Here is a 19,765-nt window from a genome sequence, read left to right as displayed (position 1 = left end):
TATAGGATTTGTGTCTTGTATTAGATTGGTTAGTGGAAATTAGAATATTCAACACAGAAAGTTTATTGTATTGTAACGGGAACCTCACTCTTTGAGCTCTTAGAACTCTCAGCCCTCTAAACTCTCTCTTAGCTCTCTCTCTTACCACTCCCCATTCTCTCACTGCCCTGCTCTGAGCTGTGCCTGGCAGCTCCAGGCAGGGCCCTTTTGCAATAAACCACAAGTTTCAAAACCTGCCTAAAGAGATCTGTCCATCTGTCCGTCCTGCCCACCATCACTCCTACACTCTCCTGCAGTGGTGGCTCTTGAGAGCATCCTGCCCATGCAGTGCCAGCTCATCCTCCACTGGATCTGGATCCACCTGCCCTCCCCACCACGCTCCTGAAAACACATCCCCCTTGAGAGGGAATTTCATTTGCAAGTCTCCAGGTTTTGGATTATCCTTCCCGATCCCCTGCAGTATTATGAATTATTTTCAAATTTAACTCGAGTGTTTCCGTGAACCTTGCCCGTGAACTCTGCAGTAATTTGTATTGTAATGGGAAGGGCAGCCCAGCACGGAAAGAACCTTTCCATAAATAAATGCTGAGTGCTGGGGAGCACCTGCAGCAGGAATGAAAAATCAGAGGCGATGGGGCTATTTCAGCAAGTTCAAATTCCAACCAACCTCCTTTCAGCAGAGGAAAATACCATTCCAATACCTGCAGTGGTGTTCATTTGCACTGGAGAAGGATCAGCGTTTGCATTAGGTTCTCCAAATTTTGATAACCTCATTTCCCCTGAGGGAGTTTTCGGGCAGGATAATGTATAGCCCCATGTTGTGTGCTCCGAATTCCATTTGCGAGAGATCAGGATTTTATTGCCAGAGCAGCATTTAAAAATTGCTCTCTCTTTTCTTGGCTTTGTGGGAATTTACAGGCCCAGAGTGGAAAGAAAAGGATTTTTTGATAAGATGTAGGCTTGATTTTTATTTATTAGTTTTGATGGGAATCTTTACCCCATGGATGAATCTTGCTAGTTATAAAAACTAGTTGCTGAAAATGCCCAGCTCCTCCCTGCAGCAGTGCTGGAGCTGCCAGGGCAGGATTTCCCAGCACAGGAAGGGCTGCTCTGGACTCAAACACCCAGTGTTCTGAGAGCTCAGCCTGGCACCACCAGGCAGGCAGCTCCAAGGGTGAGTGCTGAGCTTCTCCTAAAAATAGGACTTGAGGTGGTTTAAGCTTTTTTCCTTTTTTCCTGCCTTTATGCCGAGTTGTGTGCAGGGTAATTCCCTGCAGCTGCCTTGCCTTGGATCCTCTGTCCTGCAGATGGATGAAGTGCCTCAGTGGCTGGAACAATCCCCTCTTCACACTCCTCCTTTTTACCCTCCTCCTCTTCCTTGCCTGCAGTGCTCTCTTGGCTCACTGCTTCCTATTCCCTGTGATGATTTCAGGGAGCAGGAATTGCCTGGTGCCTGGGTGATGCTGGGGGGGCTGGAGCTGTGAGCAGACACTGTCCAGGACATGCTGGGCTCCTGCTCCAGATCCATTCTGGGGTGTCTGGGTGCCCCACTGCTGGGTCAGCTCCATGCTGGGCTCTGTCTCTGAGCTTGGAGTGTGCATCACTGAATTTTCCTCTTGTTTTTTTTTATTTACTTGAGCATCTCTCAGCGTGTCTCCTGCCCACTGCTCTCCTGAAGCAATGAGGCATTGATGCAGGCCATGGGAATTGTTCCTGGGACAGTGGTTTGGGCTGTTCCAGCCCAGCTATCCTTTAAATGCACGTGTTCCTTTCCTGAAGCATCAACAGAGGAACTCATTAATTCCTAATTGCTGCTAATTAATCCTCTGTATGGTTTCTCATGTTTATGAGCAGATGAAGTAGAACTTTTCCTCATCGATGCCTTGAGAACATTTAAGCCTTTTGTGTGGCTTGTTAAATCATCACATTTCAAACTTCCCAGTCACCAAAGCAGTCAGTAATTAATGGATATCCCTGTGGTACGAGGTAACTCTGTGTTGTTTTCTAGTCCTGCTTTACTTTATGTATTTTCATGTCATATGGTAAATTAACTCCAATTTTTCTCTGAACACTTTCAGAGCCCTGTGGGGCTGCCCTCTGAGGTCCCTTTGCCCACATGGGTGACCTTTTAAGAAGTCTTTGCTCCAGCCCTTCTCCTCTCAAAGCTCCATTCTTCCAGCCCAGCCAAAGAACAGCAGCACTGGCTCCACAAACATCACCAGCTTGTTGCTTCTTGGTAGTAACTGGAGGTAAATGGATGTTCCCTTCCCTCCAGGGGTAATGATGGTTTGAAACTCCCTCTCCTCCCTCCACTTCCTTAATTTGGCAGGTCTTTGGGAGTTTATATAACCTGGCAGTGATTCTCTGTCTAAACCCTGTCCAGCATTTCGTGTAATAAACTTAATGGACTTTTCCATCTTGGAACAGCTGAATTCTTTCAGAGCAGCTGCTCTGGTTTATTGATGGGCTCATTAGAGCACTGCCACTGGCCCAGGAGGGACTTTGTGCAGATTCCAGTGTGGAACATAAACTGGCATTTCCAGATGATCCTGCTGAAAGGCTGGGAGCCCTGGTGGCTGGGATTGCCAGCTGGGACTGCAGGAGCTCAGCCAGGGAGCCTGGGGAGATGGAACTGGGAGTGCAGGGAAAGCCAGAGGGCAGAGGCAGCGTGCTGAGCCCCAGCTGGATGGCAGGAATGCTGTTCCATGGTTTCCTGTGGGATCTGTGCCTTTTTGGGGTAGGAGATTGCATGGGGAGGTTGAGCTGCTCCCACAGCCCTGCCAGGGAAAGTGGCACTTCTCTCACTACTACATTTGGAGAAAATCTAAACAATTTGAGATTGTTTTTAAATTTTCTTTGGAGGGTTTGTAATGAAAGTGATTCCCCCCCAAGCAAGAACATTGCCCTTTCCACACAGCTCTGTTGTTTACTTCATCCATCATCCTTGCTCGGGAGCTCAATCCATAGGAGTGCCCTGACTGCTTGCTTGGGTTTGAAAATTGAAATTTCAGTTCTTGTCCTTGTCTACAGAAGTCACCTGGCCTGTGTCCATCGATGAGTTGGTCCAGACTGTCTCATCAGACCTCAGCTTTCAGGGGAATAAAAATTCCACTTTATTTTCTGAGACTGTTCTGCAGCATTCACCTCAATCACACTGATGGAAAACATTCAGGATTGCACTTGTTTACAGGGCCTTTCTAGTGATCAGCATCTCCTGGGGAAAAATCCTCAAGAATAAACTCAGAAGGTTTCCAAATCTCGTATTTAACATTCATGACCATTTTAATAGTTCTTTAAGTCCCAGCTGGTGCACTCAGACCTGCAGAACAGCCCTGTCTTTGCAGCTGAGCTGGAGGAGATGAGAGTGAGAGGAAAAGCCTCTGCAGCCAGTCTGGAAGGGACAGGTCCTCCGAGGAGCATTTGGAGCTCAGGCTTTAGGATAATTGGGGTTTGTGTTTGCGTGAGCAGGTGCCAAAGGCTGCTCTGTCCAAACTGCCCCTAACCCAGCGCTGTAAATCCTGTTGGAAATAAATAACTGAGCCCACAGACCAGTGATTCAGCCCTCAGAACCTCAGCCGCTTTTGTTTGTGTTATTTCCATTTGCCTGGGTAATCGAATTTGCTGGAATTAGGGGTTTGTGCAGATAATAAGGTTTTCTCACCCTCTGGCACCGCGGGCTGCGGTGAATGCCGATGTGCCGAGTGCTGCGTGGCTTGGAATAAACTGGCCCTTGATAGCATCAATTACCCACTCCTGATGGATGGCTGAGTGCAGGCTGCCAGCTCTGGATTGCACGGGATCAGCCACTATTCCTCTCTGATGGAAATGCAATTCCAGCATTGGTGGAGACCTGTGCACCTGTGCCATGGTGGTGACAGGGACAGCCTGGCACCCTCAGTGTCTATGGGCCCTGGCCAAAACCCTCTGGTGACAGTGGTGACACTGGTGGCAGTGATGGGGATTGCTGGAGCTGTGGTGACAGGAACAGGAGCACCTGGGATGGCTTGTGGAGCACCTCAGGGGCTGCTGCTCCAGGGGAGGCTGGGGAACGACCAGCAGGGGCTGTGCTGTGTAGGTGTAAGTGCAGGTGTGGCTAAGCCCAGTCCTGCTGAAGGATCCCCAAATTGGGTGATTTGTGCTCTTGTGTAGCTCTGTGTGGGATGAACACTGCAGCAGCAGCACCTCTCTGCTCCAGCTTCCCAGGGCTGCTCAGCCAGCAGCAGCTGGGGGATGATCCCTGGGGCTCAGGAGTCCTGGCCAGAGCTGCTGGGCTCTGCCAGCCCCATGGACACTGCCAGCCAGGAGGGGAGCAGGGCTTGTGAGTCTCTCCCCATCCAGGGACACCCTCAGGGAGGTTTGGGGTAGAGTTCTGTGCCATGGAAGCACTGGCAAACTGGAAATTAGCCATGTGTGCACATGTGGGCAGGCTATGAAGCCTGAGGGGTAAGCAGGGCTGGAGGGGTGGTTATGTTGCTGATCAACAGGGGGCCAGAATTCCTGCTAAAAGATGAACTATCCCAGCTGTGTTACCTATTGTAGCTGCACGACCTGCAGGATGGATGGGGATTAGTGCTGTAGTAACAGCCTGCTGAGCAAGCCCTGGCTCCTCCAGCCTCTCTCATGCTGCTGTGAGCCAAAGGAGCCGTGTGTGTCCCCACTCTGCTCCTGTCTGGGGAGACAAGAGTGGCAAAGCCATTAGCTTGGAGCACATTCCTTAATGTGGCATAAGCAGCTAAAGAAGATGTATTTATGCTCCTTCATTTGCAATTGATAATCTCAAGAGTGAGAACTGGTAATAAATTCCCTCACTGGGGCTCCTCTCCCTCCAGCCCAGCCACAGAGGGGAAGAGCAGCTCATTTACATGAGATAATGAAACTGCAGTGAAATAGTAAAATTGCAGAGCAACTTTGTTTTAATAATGACAGATGCTTCTTAAACACTTCAATTATATCTCTCAGAGCTCTTTTAGCAAGGCCACAAAAAGGGAGAGCAGTATTCCCGAAATACCTGGAATAAAACTCATTCCCTTTCCACAACATCTCCGAGTGACAACTTTGCCCCTCTGTTCAAATGAAATATTTGGCTTTTTCCTGGCTCAGGGCTTGCCTGTTTTGGGTGCTGAGAGGGGACAGGTGAGTGCTGCCAGCCAGGTCACCCTCCCCACGGTGGGATGGTGTGTGCTGTGTGCCTTGGGGTGTTGGGAACGTCATTTCCTTGTGCTGTGGAATGGGAATTGTAAAAATGGTGCCAATCTGCACGGTTCACAGCCCCTCAGTGCCAGTGTCAGCACCAGCCTCAACTTCCCCCAGCAAAACTGGCTCCCGAGGTGCTGCAGACACTTTGCTATAAAGGAGCAGCAAATGGTGCATCCAACAAAGCACGGGGAGCAAGATAAACACATTAATGGAAAAAAAGCCATTATGTGAGCACACAGCGTGCATGGAGAACAGGAGAGATTCTGGGCAGCAGGGGAGGATGGAAATAAGACAACTAGTGCTGAAGGGTAAAAAGCCTGAGAGACTGGGATGGTCTGTGCCTGAAATCTTTCTGCAGCGTGTTTTTGTAATTTCTGCAGTGATTCTGCAGCCCTGTGCTGTGCTCTGTGCCCCCTTCCCTCCTCTAATGGTGCCCTTTTCCCTTCTCTGGACCGTGCTCTGCTTCCTCCTGCCTCCCTTTCAAGCCCATGAAAAGAAACCTCTCCAGACCTGCTCCTCCCCTGTGCCCGTGCAGGCTCCGAGGTGTTACCTGTGTCACAGGCACTTTGCTAATTTACGACAACCATTTCAAGGCACATTATATCCAGAGCCCATATGTCACCTCACCGCTGCCAAAAGAGTTCTTGTTTACTAAGCTGATGCTTTCAGCGCGCTCAGAGTGTGCTAAATAGCACCATCCATACTACTTAAAATAAAAGGTGTCAGCACCTTGTCTGGCCCTGCGGATTGCTCAGGCTCTCAGCTCTGAAATGTCCCCGAGCACCGACAGCTCCTGCCTGATGCTGCTCCTGACCCATCCCTGCAGCTCCCCACGAGCGCTTCCCGGGGCTGTGGCACGAAGGTTTGGGGCAGGATGACACACTTTTAGTGGTTTTGTTATAGACAATAAACGAATTAAGCTGAATTAAATAGCAAAACAATAATTTTTATTTTTGCGACCGAAATTACGGAACTGGGAAGCCACAAACGGAAAGGACAACACCGAGCCCGGGTTTGGTGCTGGGTGAACACACACACTGATCTGACCTCGATTGCATCAGATCCCCCTGTGTTCACAAATGCCATCCTCGGCAGTCCATTTTTATACAGTTTTTCTGGCCTGGGGCAAAATCCCTTTGTTTCTGCCATGGATTCCCACATTTATGCAGTTTCCTCTCTCCACCATGCACTGGACAAAACCAGTTTTGGTGCAGCGATGAATTTTGACGTGTGCAGATTTTGGTTGACTGGAACTGGGTATTGAAATGTAATTTTTCCCAGGATGAGATTCTGGTTTAGGGAACCTGTATTGAAATGTAGTTTTTCTCGAGGACTCTGGCTATCCTGATGGACATATCGTGCACTTATTTCCTGGACTGTCTTCTAAGGAGCCACCTCTGCTGGAACCAGGTCTATGAGCATGTTAATCTACTGTTGTGGCACTGGAATTCTGTGAAGCAATCCTCCTTTCCTGGCTGTGGCTAACAAGTTTCTTTATTTCTTTATTTATATGACCATTTCATTCACACAAATCCTAAATTAACACGAATTACTACATAACATATATCACAATTTTAATGCTCTAAATGCCTGGGGTCCTCAAGGGAAGAGCCTGTCCCTGTCACCCACTGCAGCTGCATCCCTGGGATGCTCCAGCACAGCTCTGAGCTCACAGGAGCTGATGGACCAGGCTCCTGCTCTCCTTCCTCTTCTTGCCCCCATCTTTCAGCATTTTGGTGCTTTCTGTTTTGTTTCTTTCCCTGTTTACCTAAGCACAGCTGTCTAAGCCAGAGGCTCTGTTTTTTTCTAGTTAAACATAAAATTAGGGCACAACTCCCATCCCATGGTTGGTCAGGTATTTCAGTTTCTGGTAGAAAATATCAGATGCAGAAGTTGCACAGAAATTCTTGAAGGGAAATGTCCCCAGATCCTTCCAAATGTCACAATCCAGTTTGGGTCCAGGCTGTGTGTCTGGAGGCTCAGGGCAGGTTTCTATTTGTGCTCTTCACCTTTCTGCTGGGCTCCATTCTCACTGGCTCTGCAGGGCCCAGCTGACCCTGCTCCCATTCTGTTCCTCCTGGAAAGTGGAATCATGGAGGCACCTCTGGGGGAAGCTCCACAGCTCCTGGTTGTGCTGTAAATCATTTCAATTTCTCATCTGTGGATCCAGAGTTGGAGATGACATGAGCTGGGATCAACCTGTCATGCTCAGTAAGCTGGGTTGGGATGAGATAATGCTGCTGGTGAAAATCTCAGGAAGGTCCTGAAAGGATGCTGGACAGACAAGAGTGTTATTAAATGTAAAGTTATTATATGCAGGTGCTGCTCCCCATTTCCGTGGTTGTTTGGGCATTGTAATAGTGATGCAAACACAGATCTTGTATCATGCAGGGTCTGTCCAACCCAGCCCTGGCAGACACTAGAGGAGACAATGGATTTCCTGCTGCCATCATTCCCTTTGTTCCACCCCCAAATTTCCATTAAGGAAATCAAGTGTATTTCACCCATGAAAACATTCAGGTCCAAACCGGCCTGAGTCCTCCCCAAGCGGCAGAGATGTTTTCTGGTTTGGTTTGGGGAGAAGGAAGGAGTTGGTGTTCGTGGAGAGCCAGAGTGGACAGAGGGGTCAGGGTGGTCATTGTCAGCTGCCTGTCCCTGAGAGAGGGCACAGGGATGTGTCAGAGCACTGACACCCAGGGTCAGCAAAACACTTGCTTGCAGATGTACAATTACAGCTTTGAAATGGGATTTTGCTGGAAGAAATCCAGGTTAAAAATTGGTCTCTGCTGAGCTGAAAACTTAAAATGTCTGAAGGTGCCTGGCTGGGACCGGGAGGTGGGAGGGTGGGCAGACACCTCTCACCATTTCCCAATTTCCTCCATATTTTGCCCGGAGGGATTAATTGGTGCTTAAAGGGAACTGAACTGCTGCTTTATGAGTGAAATCTGTTGTCTCATTCATTATTCATTGGGAGGTGATTGGCAGCTCCGAGGCGGTGGGTCCCAGGCAGTAAAGGGTGAGCTGTGACTGACAAGGTTAATTGCTGCCTGCCGTTATTGCTGATAACGATTTATGTTGACAATTCCTGGTGTTCCTGGCTCAGCCGGGGGTTTGTCATGCAGGGTCAGCCCTGTCCTGCCCCTGCTGTCCTGGCAGCCTCGGCACGTGGGAAGGGATTTTGTTCCCACAGAAGGTCTCTCATGCTAAGTGATGCAGAAGCAGCTTTGCAAAGGCATCCGTTGCTTTTACCTTTTTTCCTTCTTCCTTTTGCTATGTTCTCTGCATATTGATCAGGGTTCAGAGCATAAAACTGAGGCTGGGCTTGGCTCTGCCCCTTGGCGCCAGCGTCAAAGCTTTGGTTTTTCTGGGGGCTCAAGCAAATAGAGATGTGAAAGATTTTTGAGGGTGACCCTTAAAAAGGATGAAAATGGGAAGGAATTGTCTTTATTTCTCAGTGTGCAGGGTGGGCTGTGCCCCTGAAGCCCAGAGGCACTTCCAGGGCTGTGCCTCCACTTTTGGGGTTTGTTTTATCTCAGGAAGGGCTCAGCTCCATCCGCGCTCGCTGCTCCCGCCCCAGAACATGCAGAGCTTTCCTCCCTGCCTCCATATAATAAAGCAGAGTCACAGAGATTTAGACTAATAAACACTGGCCTTTAGGGTGCTCTCAGCTTTTATCAGGCTAATAAGATTTTTGCCTTACACAGGAGGGAAGAGGCAAACAGAGCTGTTGTGAACCTGGCGGCCTTGGCGGGGCTCTCTGTGATGAAAATCTCAGGCAGCCTCAGGCAAACCACGATGGGAGAGAGCTCCTGTGGATACTCTTCATGGAATATCCAGGCTTAATTACAATAATTTCATGATTATAAACCGCACCTGATTATAAGCTGCACTTCCAGGTGTTGGCAACTTTTCGTTCTTTGGCCATATATAAGCCACACTGGATTATAAGCCGCACTTTGGTTCACAGCGAGGACCCGCGTGCAACAAAGTAAAGAATGAGTAACAATAGCGCCATTGCGGGTTTTACTGGCAGGTGCTCAATTTGCAAACATTTTTCACAGATCAGGGTAGCCTTTAAACGCAACCTAAAAACTAAAAAAATACAGAGAAAAATCACTCACTTTTATTAAACCTGCTGGCTCCGCTCTTGCCCAGGTGAGGGGAGGGCGCAGCCCAGGGGGTTGAGGGCAGCGGGGCTGAGCAGGCTGGGGACCTGCTGCTCTGGGCTGTCGGAGGCGGTGGGGGCTGCAGGCGGGAAGGATTCCTGGCGAGTGCTGGAGCCCCCCTGAGCACCACACCGCCCGCCCCGGTGCAGGCAGGAGCATGGAGCCCGGGCCCGCCGGTGTTTTCGGGGGCTTGGAGCCCGGCAGAGCCACTCAGAGGGGCCCTGTGGGGCTGGGGAGTGCTGCCATGGCTCCAGCTTTCATGGGCTCTGGCTCGGCTCGGGGCTGCTGCGGGCTCGCACTTCTGGGTTGGCAAAATTCTGAACTTCATCCATATATCGGCCACACCTGATTATAAGCCACACTTCCAGGTTCAGACCAAAATTTTAGTCAAAATGGTGCGGCTTATAATCGTGACATTACTGTACCTGTCTGATACCAAGCTGTGGGAGGGCTGCACTGTCTGAGCCTCATTGTCTCTTCCCTCTCTCTGGCCAAAATTGGAGCCTTTTCTTCCTCTCCTTGTGCTTGAGATCATCAAACGTTGCCCCAAACGTGCTCAACCCTCTTGGTGAGTAGCACCAGCGGCATTTCCCAGGTGTTTGGGTTCAGTTTATCATCACTGGCTGTATGGCTGGTAAAGTTGAGGTGTTGTTAAACAATGTGAGTTTGGGACAGAATCTGAACAAGGGGATGTTGAGTATAAACAGGCATAAACTTAATTCTTTTCTAGAAATTATTTATTTAAAATTTAAAACCATATTACTTCATACAGCAAACTGTGCACTTTGATATATCACAGTGTCTTAAAAAGGAAAATAATCAGAATTTTTTCTTTTTTTTCTTTTTTTTTTATTTTTTGGAAATTGTATTTACATTGGCCTAGAATGATCAGCAAGTAACACAGTTACTATGAAACCAAAATTGTTACAAAATGTTTACAAAAAACTATATTCATAGAAATTCTGCATGTCCACAAAGGAAAATCCCCTGAATGTCACGGAGACTATTTTTCCTTTTTCCCACTCTTTTCTATTTTGTTTTTTTTTCTTTTTTTTTTTAATGTTTTTTTGAGAAACATGTCAAAGTAAGGTACAGAGCAGAGGGTTTGTGATGCCAGTGCTGGGAATGCCCCTGCCCTGCCAGCCCCGAGCACTCTGGGGTCTGTGGCACCCCACAACCACTTGGTGCTGGGGTGAACATGGGCTGATCCAGCAGGACCCACCACATCCCTTTGCTGTGACCTGTCCAGAGAACCCCTGGGCCAGCACCCAGCCCAGTCCTGCTCCAGCACCCAGGTGGAGCAGTGGGTGCCCAGAGCTGGAGCTGCTTCCCCTTTGCATATTCCATCTCTCTGTGGGTGTGTCCCCCCCAAATCACACCTGGCACCTGCTGTTGGGTGACTCCAAACAGGAAATCCTCCCCAGGGAAGCTGCTGGCTGTCCCTGCTCTGGCTCACAGGAGAGTTGGAGTGAAAAAGCAAGTGATAAGGGGATGGTGAGCCAAGGTGACAACAGTTTAGATTTAACAGTTTAATAACCCAAACCTGCTTTTTCTGTATTTCCTCCTCAGTTTTCCAGTCCCTCTGCCCCAGTGAAGAAAGGAACCGAGTTTAAAAGCGTTGGGAGTCAGATGATTTCAGATGTGAGTTGTTGCTAGTCCCAACCAGGTCAGGGATCTCACAGAAGGCTTTGAGGCATGGTCTGTCCCTTCCCAAATCTCCCACCACGTGAGGCATTGGGCTGGCTGCTCCTCCTCTGGCATGAACACACATGGCTTTGGGTCCTGGGTGAGCTGCCCTGGGTCCCCAGGAAGGCTGAGGGCTGGGATTGTCCACGTCCCCTCAGGTCACAGTGAGCGGGGCCAGGGGGAAGGGTCTGCACCAGGCTGGCTCCCAGCAGCTCCTCTGCCTTGTTCTGGGCTCTGCAGAACATTCCCTTATTGGATGTCAAGCTCCAGTGATCAAAAACTCCAACACAAAGCCATCAAGTAGATGCAGGGATTGGGCTGCAGCTCGTGGCTGATTTAGGGGTGTAGGAAGGAGAAGGTTCATCTGCAGGGTTTGATCTGGCTGGCAGTACAGCAGTAGTTCCAGATGCTCACCTGTCACATTTGTGAGTAAAATCAAATCAGGCTGGTGTCAATAACTTAATTAGGTTTGTGGTATTAGCAATATTTTTTTAAAAAAAAACTTTGCCAAGAAGCAAAATGAATGCTGATTTCTGTGGTATTTTACTCTCTGGATGTTTAAAACCAATTTCAGGCTTTGTTTTCATCTCTGCTGGGTTTTTTAGAGCTTAGAGATCTGCAAGGAAAACATAAAATCTACTACTCTGACAAGCCTAAGGATTTGCAGAGGAATACAGAAAGCATGTCATTAGTTTTGGGAAGCTGCCCCACACTTTAGTCTGTCCTCTGCTCAAGGTATTTGAGCAGCAAACTATTAAGAATCTGGTGGCCATTGGATTGGCAGCTTTCATCCCTGATTTTTCAGGGTTTTTAAGAAAAGGTGAAAATGAATGTAAATTCTTTGCATATCTTTACTTGAGTCAAAGTGTGAGAAATCACTTGATTTTGTTTGGGGTCACTCTGTTGTTTCTTTACATCATAGAAAAAGCAAAAGAAGGACAAACTGTGCTCCATGATGGGGTGGGGGAGCAGATCTTCTCCCCTGGGCTAATCTGCTAATTCTGCTCAGTTTGAGAGAACCTTCCCAGCTGAGCACAGAGAGGAACAGGTGGGGAAAAAATCCAAAATCAGCTACAGAGAGGTTTGTTCCTTTGGGTGAGGATAAACTTCCCAGAATGTCCGTGCAGCTCAGGAGGGTGAACGGGGTCAGTTCAGTTCCTGTGGTGGCCTCAGCACTCGCTGCACCCATGGCACAGAGAGAGGCTCTGGGTGCAGAGCTGGGGCTCTGTGCTCCATCCCTGCCCTCCAAGTGGGCACAGCTGGGGTCCTGCAGCAGGTCACTGTCCCTCTTACCCTGCAGGGGAAGGGTGTTCTTGTTTTCTATACCATCAAGTGTTTAAATCAGAGATTTGAAGCACCTTTGCATCACGTGTGTGACATTCTGGGTTACAGTGGGCAGAGGAATTTCCATTTGTTTCATTTTGTGAATGAATCCACAGTGTCCCACTGGCTGCTTGTGGGATGTTACTCAAGTGTTACCTTAGGTCAGCAGAGGGGTCTTTGGTAATTCTGCCTAAATTCATCTGCAGGACCAACCTTCTGCGTTAAACAACCTGAAAATAGAAGACAATTCATGGAAGATTTCCGAAAAACATTTTAGTGTGTGTTTGCTTAAATCCCATGGAGAAGCTGCCTGAGGGGTGGCAGTTCGTGGTCAGAGCAGGAGGGATCCCAGGCTTGGCTCTGCTCCTCCCAGGTCAGCCCTGGCTGAGATTCATCTTTCAGGTCCTTGATGCCATGGAGAGCACTCAGTCCTAAACCAGGCCCCCAGTCCCACTGCTGAATTTCATGGAAATCGCTACTTCTGCCTCTCAGAAGCAGCTCTGCTCCTGCTGCTGCTGGAGCCTGTAGACATGGCTGCTTCTCATGCTTCTCTGCAGGAGAGGCTGAGCTTTGCAGGCAGAGCAGAGAACCTAGAGACCACGGTGTCACCCTGGGCTTGGGCTGGAGTTTGGTGGGTGCTGTCCCTTGGAGGTGCAGAAGGTCCTGTGCCTGCCACGCTGTGCCCTCCCTGGCCTGGAGCTCGGGTCCATTTCAGGCTCAGCATGCCCTTGCCAGCTGGCTGCCCTGGATGTGCTGAGGAAGGTGTGGCACCTTGTGGCACCTTGTGGCACCCTGTGGCACCAGGCTCCCACGTGGCTGTCCTGCTCCGGAGGCTGCGGCCAGCACAGCCGCGAGGCGAGGGCCACCGCGAGCTGCTGTGGGGGCAGGCACAGCCTCAACCACCCCAGATGCCTCTCCCTTTCCTGGACAGTGCATCCAAAATGTGCTGTGTGTGCTGGGGAGGGGCAGTGCTGCACCTGGCTGGGTGTTCCTGTTTATTGCCGTGCTGATGGAGCCGCGCTCGGGGCTCCTCCTCACCCGCTCAGGGCTGGCTCAATCCTGCTTCACCTCCGCCTGTTTTCTGTGTGTAAACATCAGACTCCTGGATGGTGGTTGGACTCCATGAGGCCTGGAGGATCGAAGCATTAAAAAAAAAAAAGGAATGAAAAGTAACAAAACAAACGCAAAAAGCCCCAAGACCCACGTTACTGTCCGTGCTTGGAAGTTCTGGCTCCTCTGCGGTGATGGATGCAGCTGCATTGCAAAGGCCTTGTTCTTGAAATGAACAAACCAGGCTTTTTAAAAAAAAATTTCTTGTTTTTTTTCTTGTTTTTTAATCTATTCTTCCCTAGTTAAGGGTGCATCCAGCCTCGTCTGCCGCAATTCCTTCCCTCCCACCCCCCCTCTGCCATTCCCTAGGGGAACACAGGTGCCAATCCGGTGCTGCAGGTCATGCTGTCCTTGCCGGGCAGCCGGCGGTCGTTGAAGGTGTGCATGTTGATCACGGCGTCCGTCTTCACCAGCACGGGGGGCTGGGGCTTGTGCTTGACCCGGCGCTGGCAGGTGAGCGACAGCCGGATCTCGTCGGCCATGGCACTGCAGAAGGAGCGCTGGGGACAGAGGGGATGATGCCTTAGTGTCTTGGGTTACAGGATGTGATCAAAGGTATCTGTTCTATCACCATCTGTTGAGGGTGGGGACAGTGATCCTGATCTCTGTGGGAGATATTCTGCTAATGGGCATCCATTGAAACCAGCTGGGGCAGTGTTCTTTATCTCATGGGATATCTCCTGTTCATGGCCATGGTTTATAAACCAGCTGGGGCAGTGTTCTTTATCTCATGGGATATCTCCTGTTCATGGCCATGGTTTATAAACCAGCTGGGGCAGTGTTCTTTATCTTTTCACAACCCATCCTTCCTCCAGCCAGTCATTTTCTGCTCATGGCCATTGAGTCCCACTGTGGCACTGATAAAATTACTGCATCCATTGGGAGCTGCTCCAGCGAGGGGGAAGAGCCCAACATTTCTTACCAAGATAAAAACAGAGGTTTTGGGACACTAAGGGAGCCCTTTCTCCACTGGACTCCAGAGGGAAACGGGATTGCTCCACATCACCACTGGAGCTTGGGAGGAAACTGCACCTTGTACAGGAGCACTGCTCCAGCTGAGCCACATCTGTCACTGCAGGAGGATGCAGCCACCATGGGATGGGACTGCTGCCAACACCCTGCCTGACTGATGGGTGTCAGGTTGTACTCTGTGTCAGGGTTTGGGGTTTGTTCTTTGTAGTGCTGTATTTCTATTTTAATTTCCCTAGTAAAGAACTGTTATTCCTAATTCCCATATCTTTGCCTGAAAGCCCCTTGATTTCAAAATTATAATAATTTGGAGGGAGGGGGTTTCCATTCTCCATTTCAAAGAGAGGCTCCTGCCTTTCTCAGCAGACACCTGTCCTCCAAACTAGGATACTTAGGATTGCAGCTTTTGTGGTTTTCATCTGTTTGTAATCCTGCAATTCTTTAGTGTGTCACTGTAAAGCTCCATAGCCTGTCAGCTGCTGTTCTCCCCTTTTGTTCAGACAAGATAATTCCTCTCCAAGCCTGGGACTTGAGGACAACTCGCTGTCTCAGGTCCCAAAAAAGTACAAACAAAAGTTAATTGGGGTGGGGGGCAAACTGGGGGTATATTACTGCATTGCCTGAAGCTGTAATTGGAGGATTAACCCCTGATATGTAAATGGAACAAACTTATATCTGCCTGAAAAACTTCTCACCATGTTCCATCTTGGGTGTAGCCCCTCAGAGGTTTTTGACTGCCAAGGTGTATCTATTGAAGGCCTTCAATAAATATCTGCTTTTATTCTCTTAATCTTATCAAGCCTTTGGTTTAGGCAGCCACTCCAAGGCATCAGGGACAAAATGCTGCGTTACTCCTGCAGTGTTCTGCTGCCCCAGGGGGGAACAGTGGGGCTGGAAGGGCTCAGCAGAGGGTGAGCACGAGGTTTGGGGCTGTTTCAGGATTTGGCTGTGCTCTGCAGGGCTGTGTGGGCACCTGGCTGACCCCTCTCCTGTACCTGTGACACGCTAAATCCTGCACAAAGGCAGAGCTGGAGGTGGCTGCCGGAGGTCTGTGCTGTGATCCCTGCAGGGGCTCGGACAGGTCTGACCCTCCTGCTACTTTCCTTTCCTTTCTCTGTCTAGTGCATCACGAGGGCAGCTGGCTTTGATTTCTGACCATGCACACAAGTGCATGTTCCACTTACTGCACCGGGACACCCACGGAAGAGGAAGCAGATAAAAGCAGTTCTGCTGTTTCCTGAGCACTGCTCAGCCACTGATGGGCAGCGTGTGTGAGTGTGGCAGAGCTGACAACACAGTGAGAGGCTTCCTGCTGTTCCTCTTTGAATGGGACTGGGGAGAAGGCACAGAAAGTCACAGCTGGCACGTGCAAGGTGATTTCAGGTGGATGCAACAGTTGAGAAAGACCCCCTCCTAGGAATTTCTGTCTATATTTTAATGATTTATTTGTCAGCTTGCTCTAAACTACCCTGCCAATGTGCCCTGTCCTGCCTGCTGCAGCAGCAGCAGACCCTGATCAGAGCAGACATGACATTCCCCCGAGTGGAGGCCGCCAGAGGGACAGACCAGTGAGCCTCTGGGGATGTGTTTTAGGGCCAGGATCCCTCTGCCCCCTGCCTGTCTCTAGGGTCAGCAAAGCCCTCAAGGCCGGGCTCAGGGGAGTGCAGAGAATCAGAGGGAATCACTCCGTACCTGCTCGCGCTCGGCCGTTTTGCGCAGCTTGTAGATGAACTCCACCATGGCCACGAAGACAGACAGCACCAGGCCTGCTGCCAGCACGATGAAGATCCCTCCGATGTTCTGGATGCCCAGAGCACTGGCCTCCTTGTTCTCATCCTCAGGGCAGCCGTTCCCCCGCCACCACTTCTCCTTCATGACGTGCAGCTTGTCCTCCTCCTGCAGCTGCAGGATGGCGATGGTGATCTTGTCCCTGTACGGTGACCCTGGGGAAGGGAACACTGTTATACACAGAGGGACAAAAATCCCACCAAGCAGAGAAGGTGCCTGTGTTGGGCTGAGCAGTTCAGACCTCTTTTTAAAGGGCAGACAGTGTAAAGTTTGGTATTTGGAAATTTGCTGCTGGGAGTGGATTATTAATAGACTCTGTTGTGTTTGGGGTAACCAGCCCTGCTCAGGGTACCTGTTGAACTGTCACTTTAGTAAATATGTCAAGATGGACACAACTGGCATCAATACCAGTCTTTTACTAAAAGCTTTTCATGCCTTCTTTCAGGCAACTGTGACTCATTCCCTCATTAGCTGCTCCACACAGCACTGACTCCTTCTCTCCTCTCCTCTCTCCTCTCTGCAAGTTTCCTTCTTCCTTCTGCACTGGCTAAACCCCAACCTGTCCCTTTCCCAGCTACCTAACCCTGCCTGTCCCTTGCACAGCTGCACATCCCTTCCTCCCCACAGCACAGCCAGCACACACCATCCCAAACTGCAGCAATCTCTGGGTCTCAAGCTCCAACTACAGCTTGTGGCCAGCTAGCCCACACTTTTATAACTCCCATCCTCACTGGGCAGGCAAGGCTGTTTGCACTCCTCAGCTGACGGCGGTGGAAAAGAAGGGACGGGGTCTTCATGATTAGCAATGAGCCATGAAGCCATTTATTGATCCACAAAGCAAAGTTTATATACTTTTTCTATTGTTACTAAAAATAGCACACCAATAATATTCGTGTAACTAAGGTATATTGCTCACTTGTAACTAGACAACATTGCTCAATCTAGCCCTCATCTAAGCTAGGCAGGTAGATAAAATATTTCCCGTAAATCCCCATAGAAACTGCAGGCTAAGCACTCTGTACCAAGCACCTTCTTATCTTTTGCATTCCTTCCCCAAAATCCCGCTTTCTTCTGCCAAGGCTTGGGCCCACGCCCTCCTGCCGAGCCTTGCGGCCTGCTACAGCTGACAGATCCACATCGGCTGTGACAAGCTGAGCAGTACCAGCAGTTCTGCTCTCCAGCTGTATTCCCACATCAGCAATCAGCACTGGGAAAGATTGCCTTGTGCACTAACCTCCCAAGCTGCTCATGCCACAGTCACTCACCCATGGGTGTCCCGATGCCGTAGCCTTTGGTGTCGATGAGCCCCCCGATCTGGGTGAGGTTGCAGTTCCTCTGGGTGATGTACTCGATGGTGGTGGACTCCATCAGCAGCGCATAATCGGCCGTCAGGGTTCGCTGGATCCCCTCCTCATTGTTCTTAACCAGCGCCGTGGGTTTGCTGCTCATGAATGCCCACATTTTTTCAAACGTGGAGATTTTGGATTTCTGGAAAAAGCGATGCCCCCCCAGCCCCAAAATAAGAATGAATTCTCCATTTGAAATAATAATAGTAATAATAATAATAATAATAATAATAATAATAATAATAATAATAATAATAATAGTTGAGAACACATCACACAATGGAGCAACCGTGAATTCAACTATGTCTTAAAGGCCTTCACTGCCCAACATTGTTTGGATTTATTTTGCCTTAAAGAGAGACAAGGGTTGCAGCAAACATCCCACTGTGCACGTGCTTCAGGTCCTGAGGTGGAACTGAGACCCTGCCCAAAGCCCTGCAGGCCCCCCCATCTCCCAGGCCATTGGTAAATCTGCTTAAATGTTTCACTTCCTAACCAGGATTTGTTTACCCTGTAATGTTTCTACACGCAGAGAGAACAAAGAGAGTTTTGGAGGATGTGGTTTTCTCTACACACACTCTATGATATTTTTGTCTTTCCTCAAGCATGGCAAGGAAACATGTCTCCTCTGAGATATGTGCAATTGCCAAACAGATTTAACGTACCCACGTAAACAGAAGCACAGAGATATTCAAGAAGATTGTCTTAAGGCTAAAAATAAACATGGATATTCTTCACTATCAGCAGACATTCTGTTGCAAAGGAAGGAATATGTTTTCCAGCTTGTTATTCATGTGAATGTTGTTTTTTCTTCTAGAAAATGTGTTGAGTGAGAAGAAATATGGTTATTTTATGTCTTGCCATAACATTTGAAAAGTACCATTTATCTACGAGCACCTTCTGAGTTGTCTCTGTCAATCATCACAAAAATTACAGAATTAGAGAATCCCAGAGTGGTTTGGGTTGGGAAAGACCTTGAAGTTCATCCTGTTCCTCCCCCTGCCATGGGAAGGGACTTGCACTGGACTGCTGGTCAGAACTGGCTTTAGTTTAGGATGATTTCTCAGACTGGCAGAGCTGTGTCCTCTTGCCTCTTTGCTGGTCCTGTGGGTCAGTGCTTCTCTCTCAGAGCAGCCCTGGAACAGCACTTTGAAATTGAGGCTTGTGTTCCACTGCTGCCAGCTCCTTTATTCACCATTCTTCTTTTCTGCCCAATTTCCTGTTTTTACTAGATCTGTTTTTGCCTTCTTATTTGGTAAGAGGCAGCTTATCCAGCCAAACCTCCTCCTCCACCGTGCTCCTCTGCAAGCCTGGAGCTTGGTAAGTCAGAGGGCAGCCAGGTCCTGTGCTGTGCCTGGAGCAAGGGTGGCCTCCAGCAGCTGCTGCAGGAGGAGTCGCTGCAGCAGAGCTGTGACTTCAGCTCAGTCGTTTATCTCTCCACAGGTCTCTGTCCTTCCATGAGGAAGCAGGAGATGGAGCCCCAGCCCAGCCCAACTGCTGCTGCCACAGCTCCCCCTCATTTTTTCAGTATCACCCAAAAGGTGCCAGCACAGCTTCTTCTGATAAAACCCTGAGAAATTACGGTGAGGGAGCTGGAAGTCCCTTGTAATGCTTCATATTCCAAACGCTTTGCCCATCCACTTCCTTCATTCCAGCATGTTTAGCAAAAGTCAAACAAAAGCTCATCACCCCAAAGCTGGGTAATGCAGTGCTGTTCAAACAAAGGCTGTTCCTCTGCCTTTAACCCTGTGGGCCCCTTCTCCTCACTGAAACACTCAGGGATTCATTTCTTCTCCATTAAACCTCGTGCTCGTTATAATCCACTTGATGAATGCTCAGCAGTGGATGTGCAGGAGCAAACTTCATTCAAGAGGCAGGATTATCTCCCTCGCTTGAAAATCTGGACCAGTGCCTGTAAGGTAGATTTGTGGCATCTATCAAACCTCAAAGAGCAGCAAGAAATGTAGCTTCCAAAAGGATTATTAAATATCTGTATATTACAATGGGTAATTGAAATGAATCGTGTGCTCAGCTGGCTGATAAGGACTTGTTTAACATTTATATAGTTCACATCAGAGGCCTCTGGGTTCCTTGGCTCTCCCTCTCTCTTCTTCTCTTCCTGCATTTAATTCTCCTTGGGTGTTGACACAGAGTTTTTAACATCAGTGCTCTCCCAGTTTA

The 19,765-nt window shown here is 49.2% G+C and overlaps 1 protein-coding gene across 1 annotated transcript in view; it reads right to left on the bottom strand.

Moving 5' to 3' along the window:
* Window positions 1-13,673: 13,673 nt before the first annotated feature.
* The window catches only part of GRIK3 (glutamate ionotropic receptor kainate type subunit 3), a 116,552-nt gene continuing 110,460 nt past the window's right edge, over window positions 13,674-19,765 (bottom strand). The window contains exons 14-16 of the mRNA XM_033080564.1: window positions 17,504-17,726; window positions 16,143-16,393; window positions 13,674-13,981 (exon numbers count right to left, since the gene is read on the bottom strand). Coding sequence (XP_032936455.1) covers window positions 13,787-13,981; window positions 16,143-16,393; window positions 17,504-17,726 — 669 coding nt within the window. The 3' untranslated portion in view covers window positions 13,674-13,786. The remainder of the gene's footprint in view (window positions 13,982-16,142; window positions 16,394-17,503; window positions 17,727-19,765) is intronic.

The sequence above is a fragment of the Catharus ustulatus genome, chromosome 26 (genome assembly GCF_009819885.2).
Source record: "Catharus ustulatus isolate bCatUst1 chromosome 26, bCatUst1.pri.v2, whole genome shotgun sequence".
Classification (NCBI taxonomy): domain Eukaryota; kingdom Metazoa; phylum Chordata; class Aves; order Passeriformes; family Turdidae; genus Catharus; species Catharus ustulatus.
This window is presented reverse-complemented; position numbering and strand designations above follow the sequence as displayed.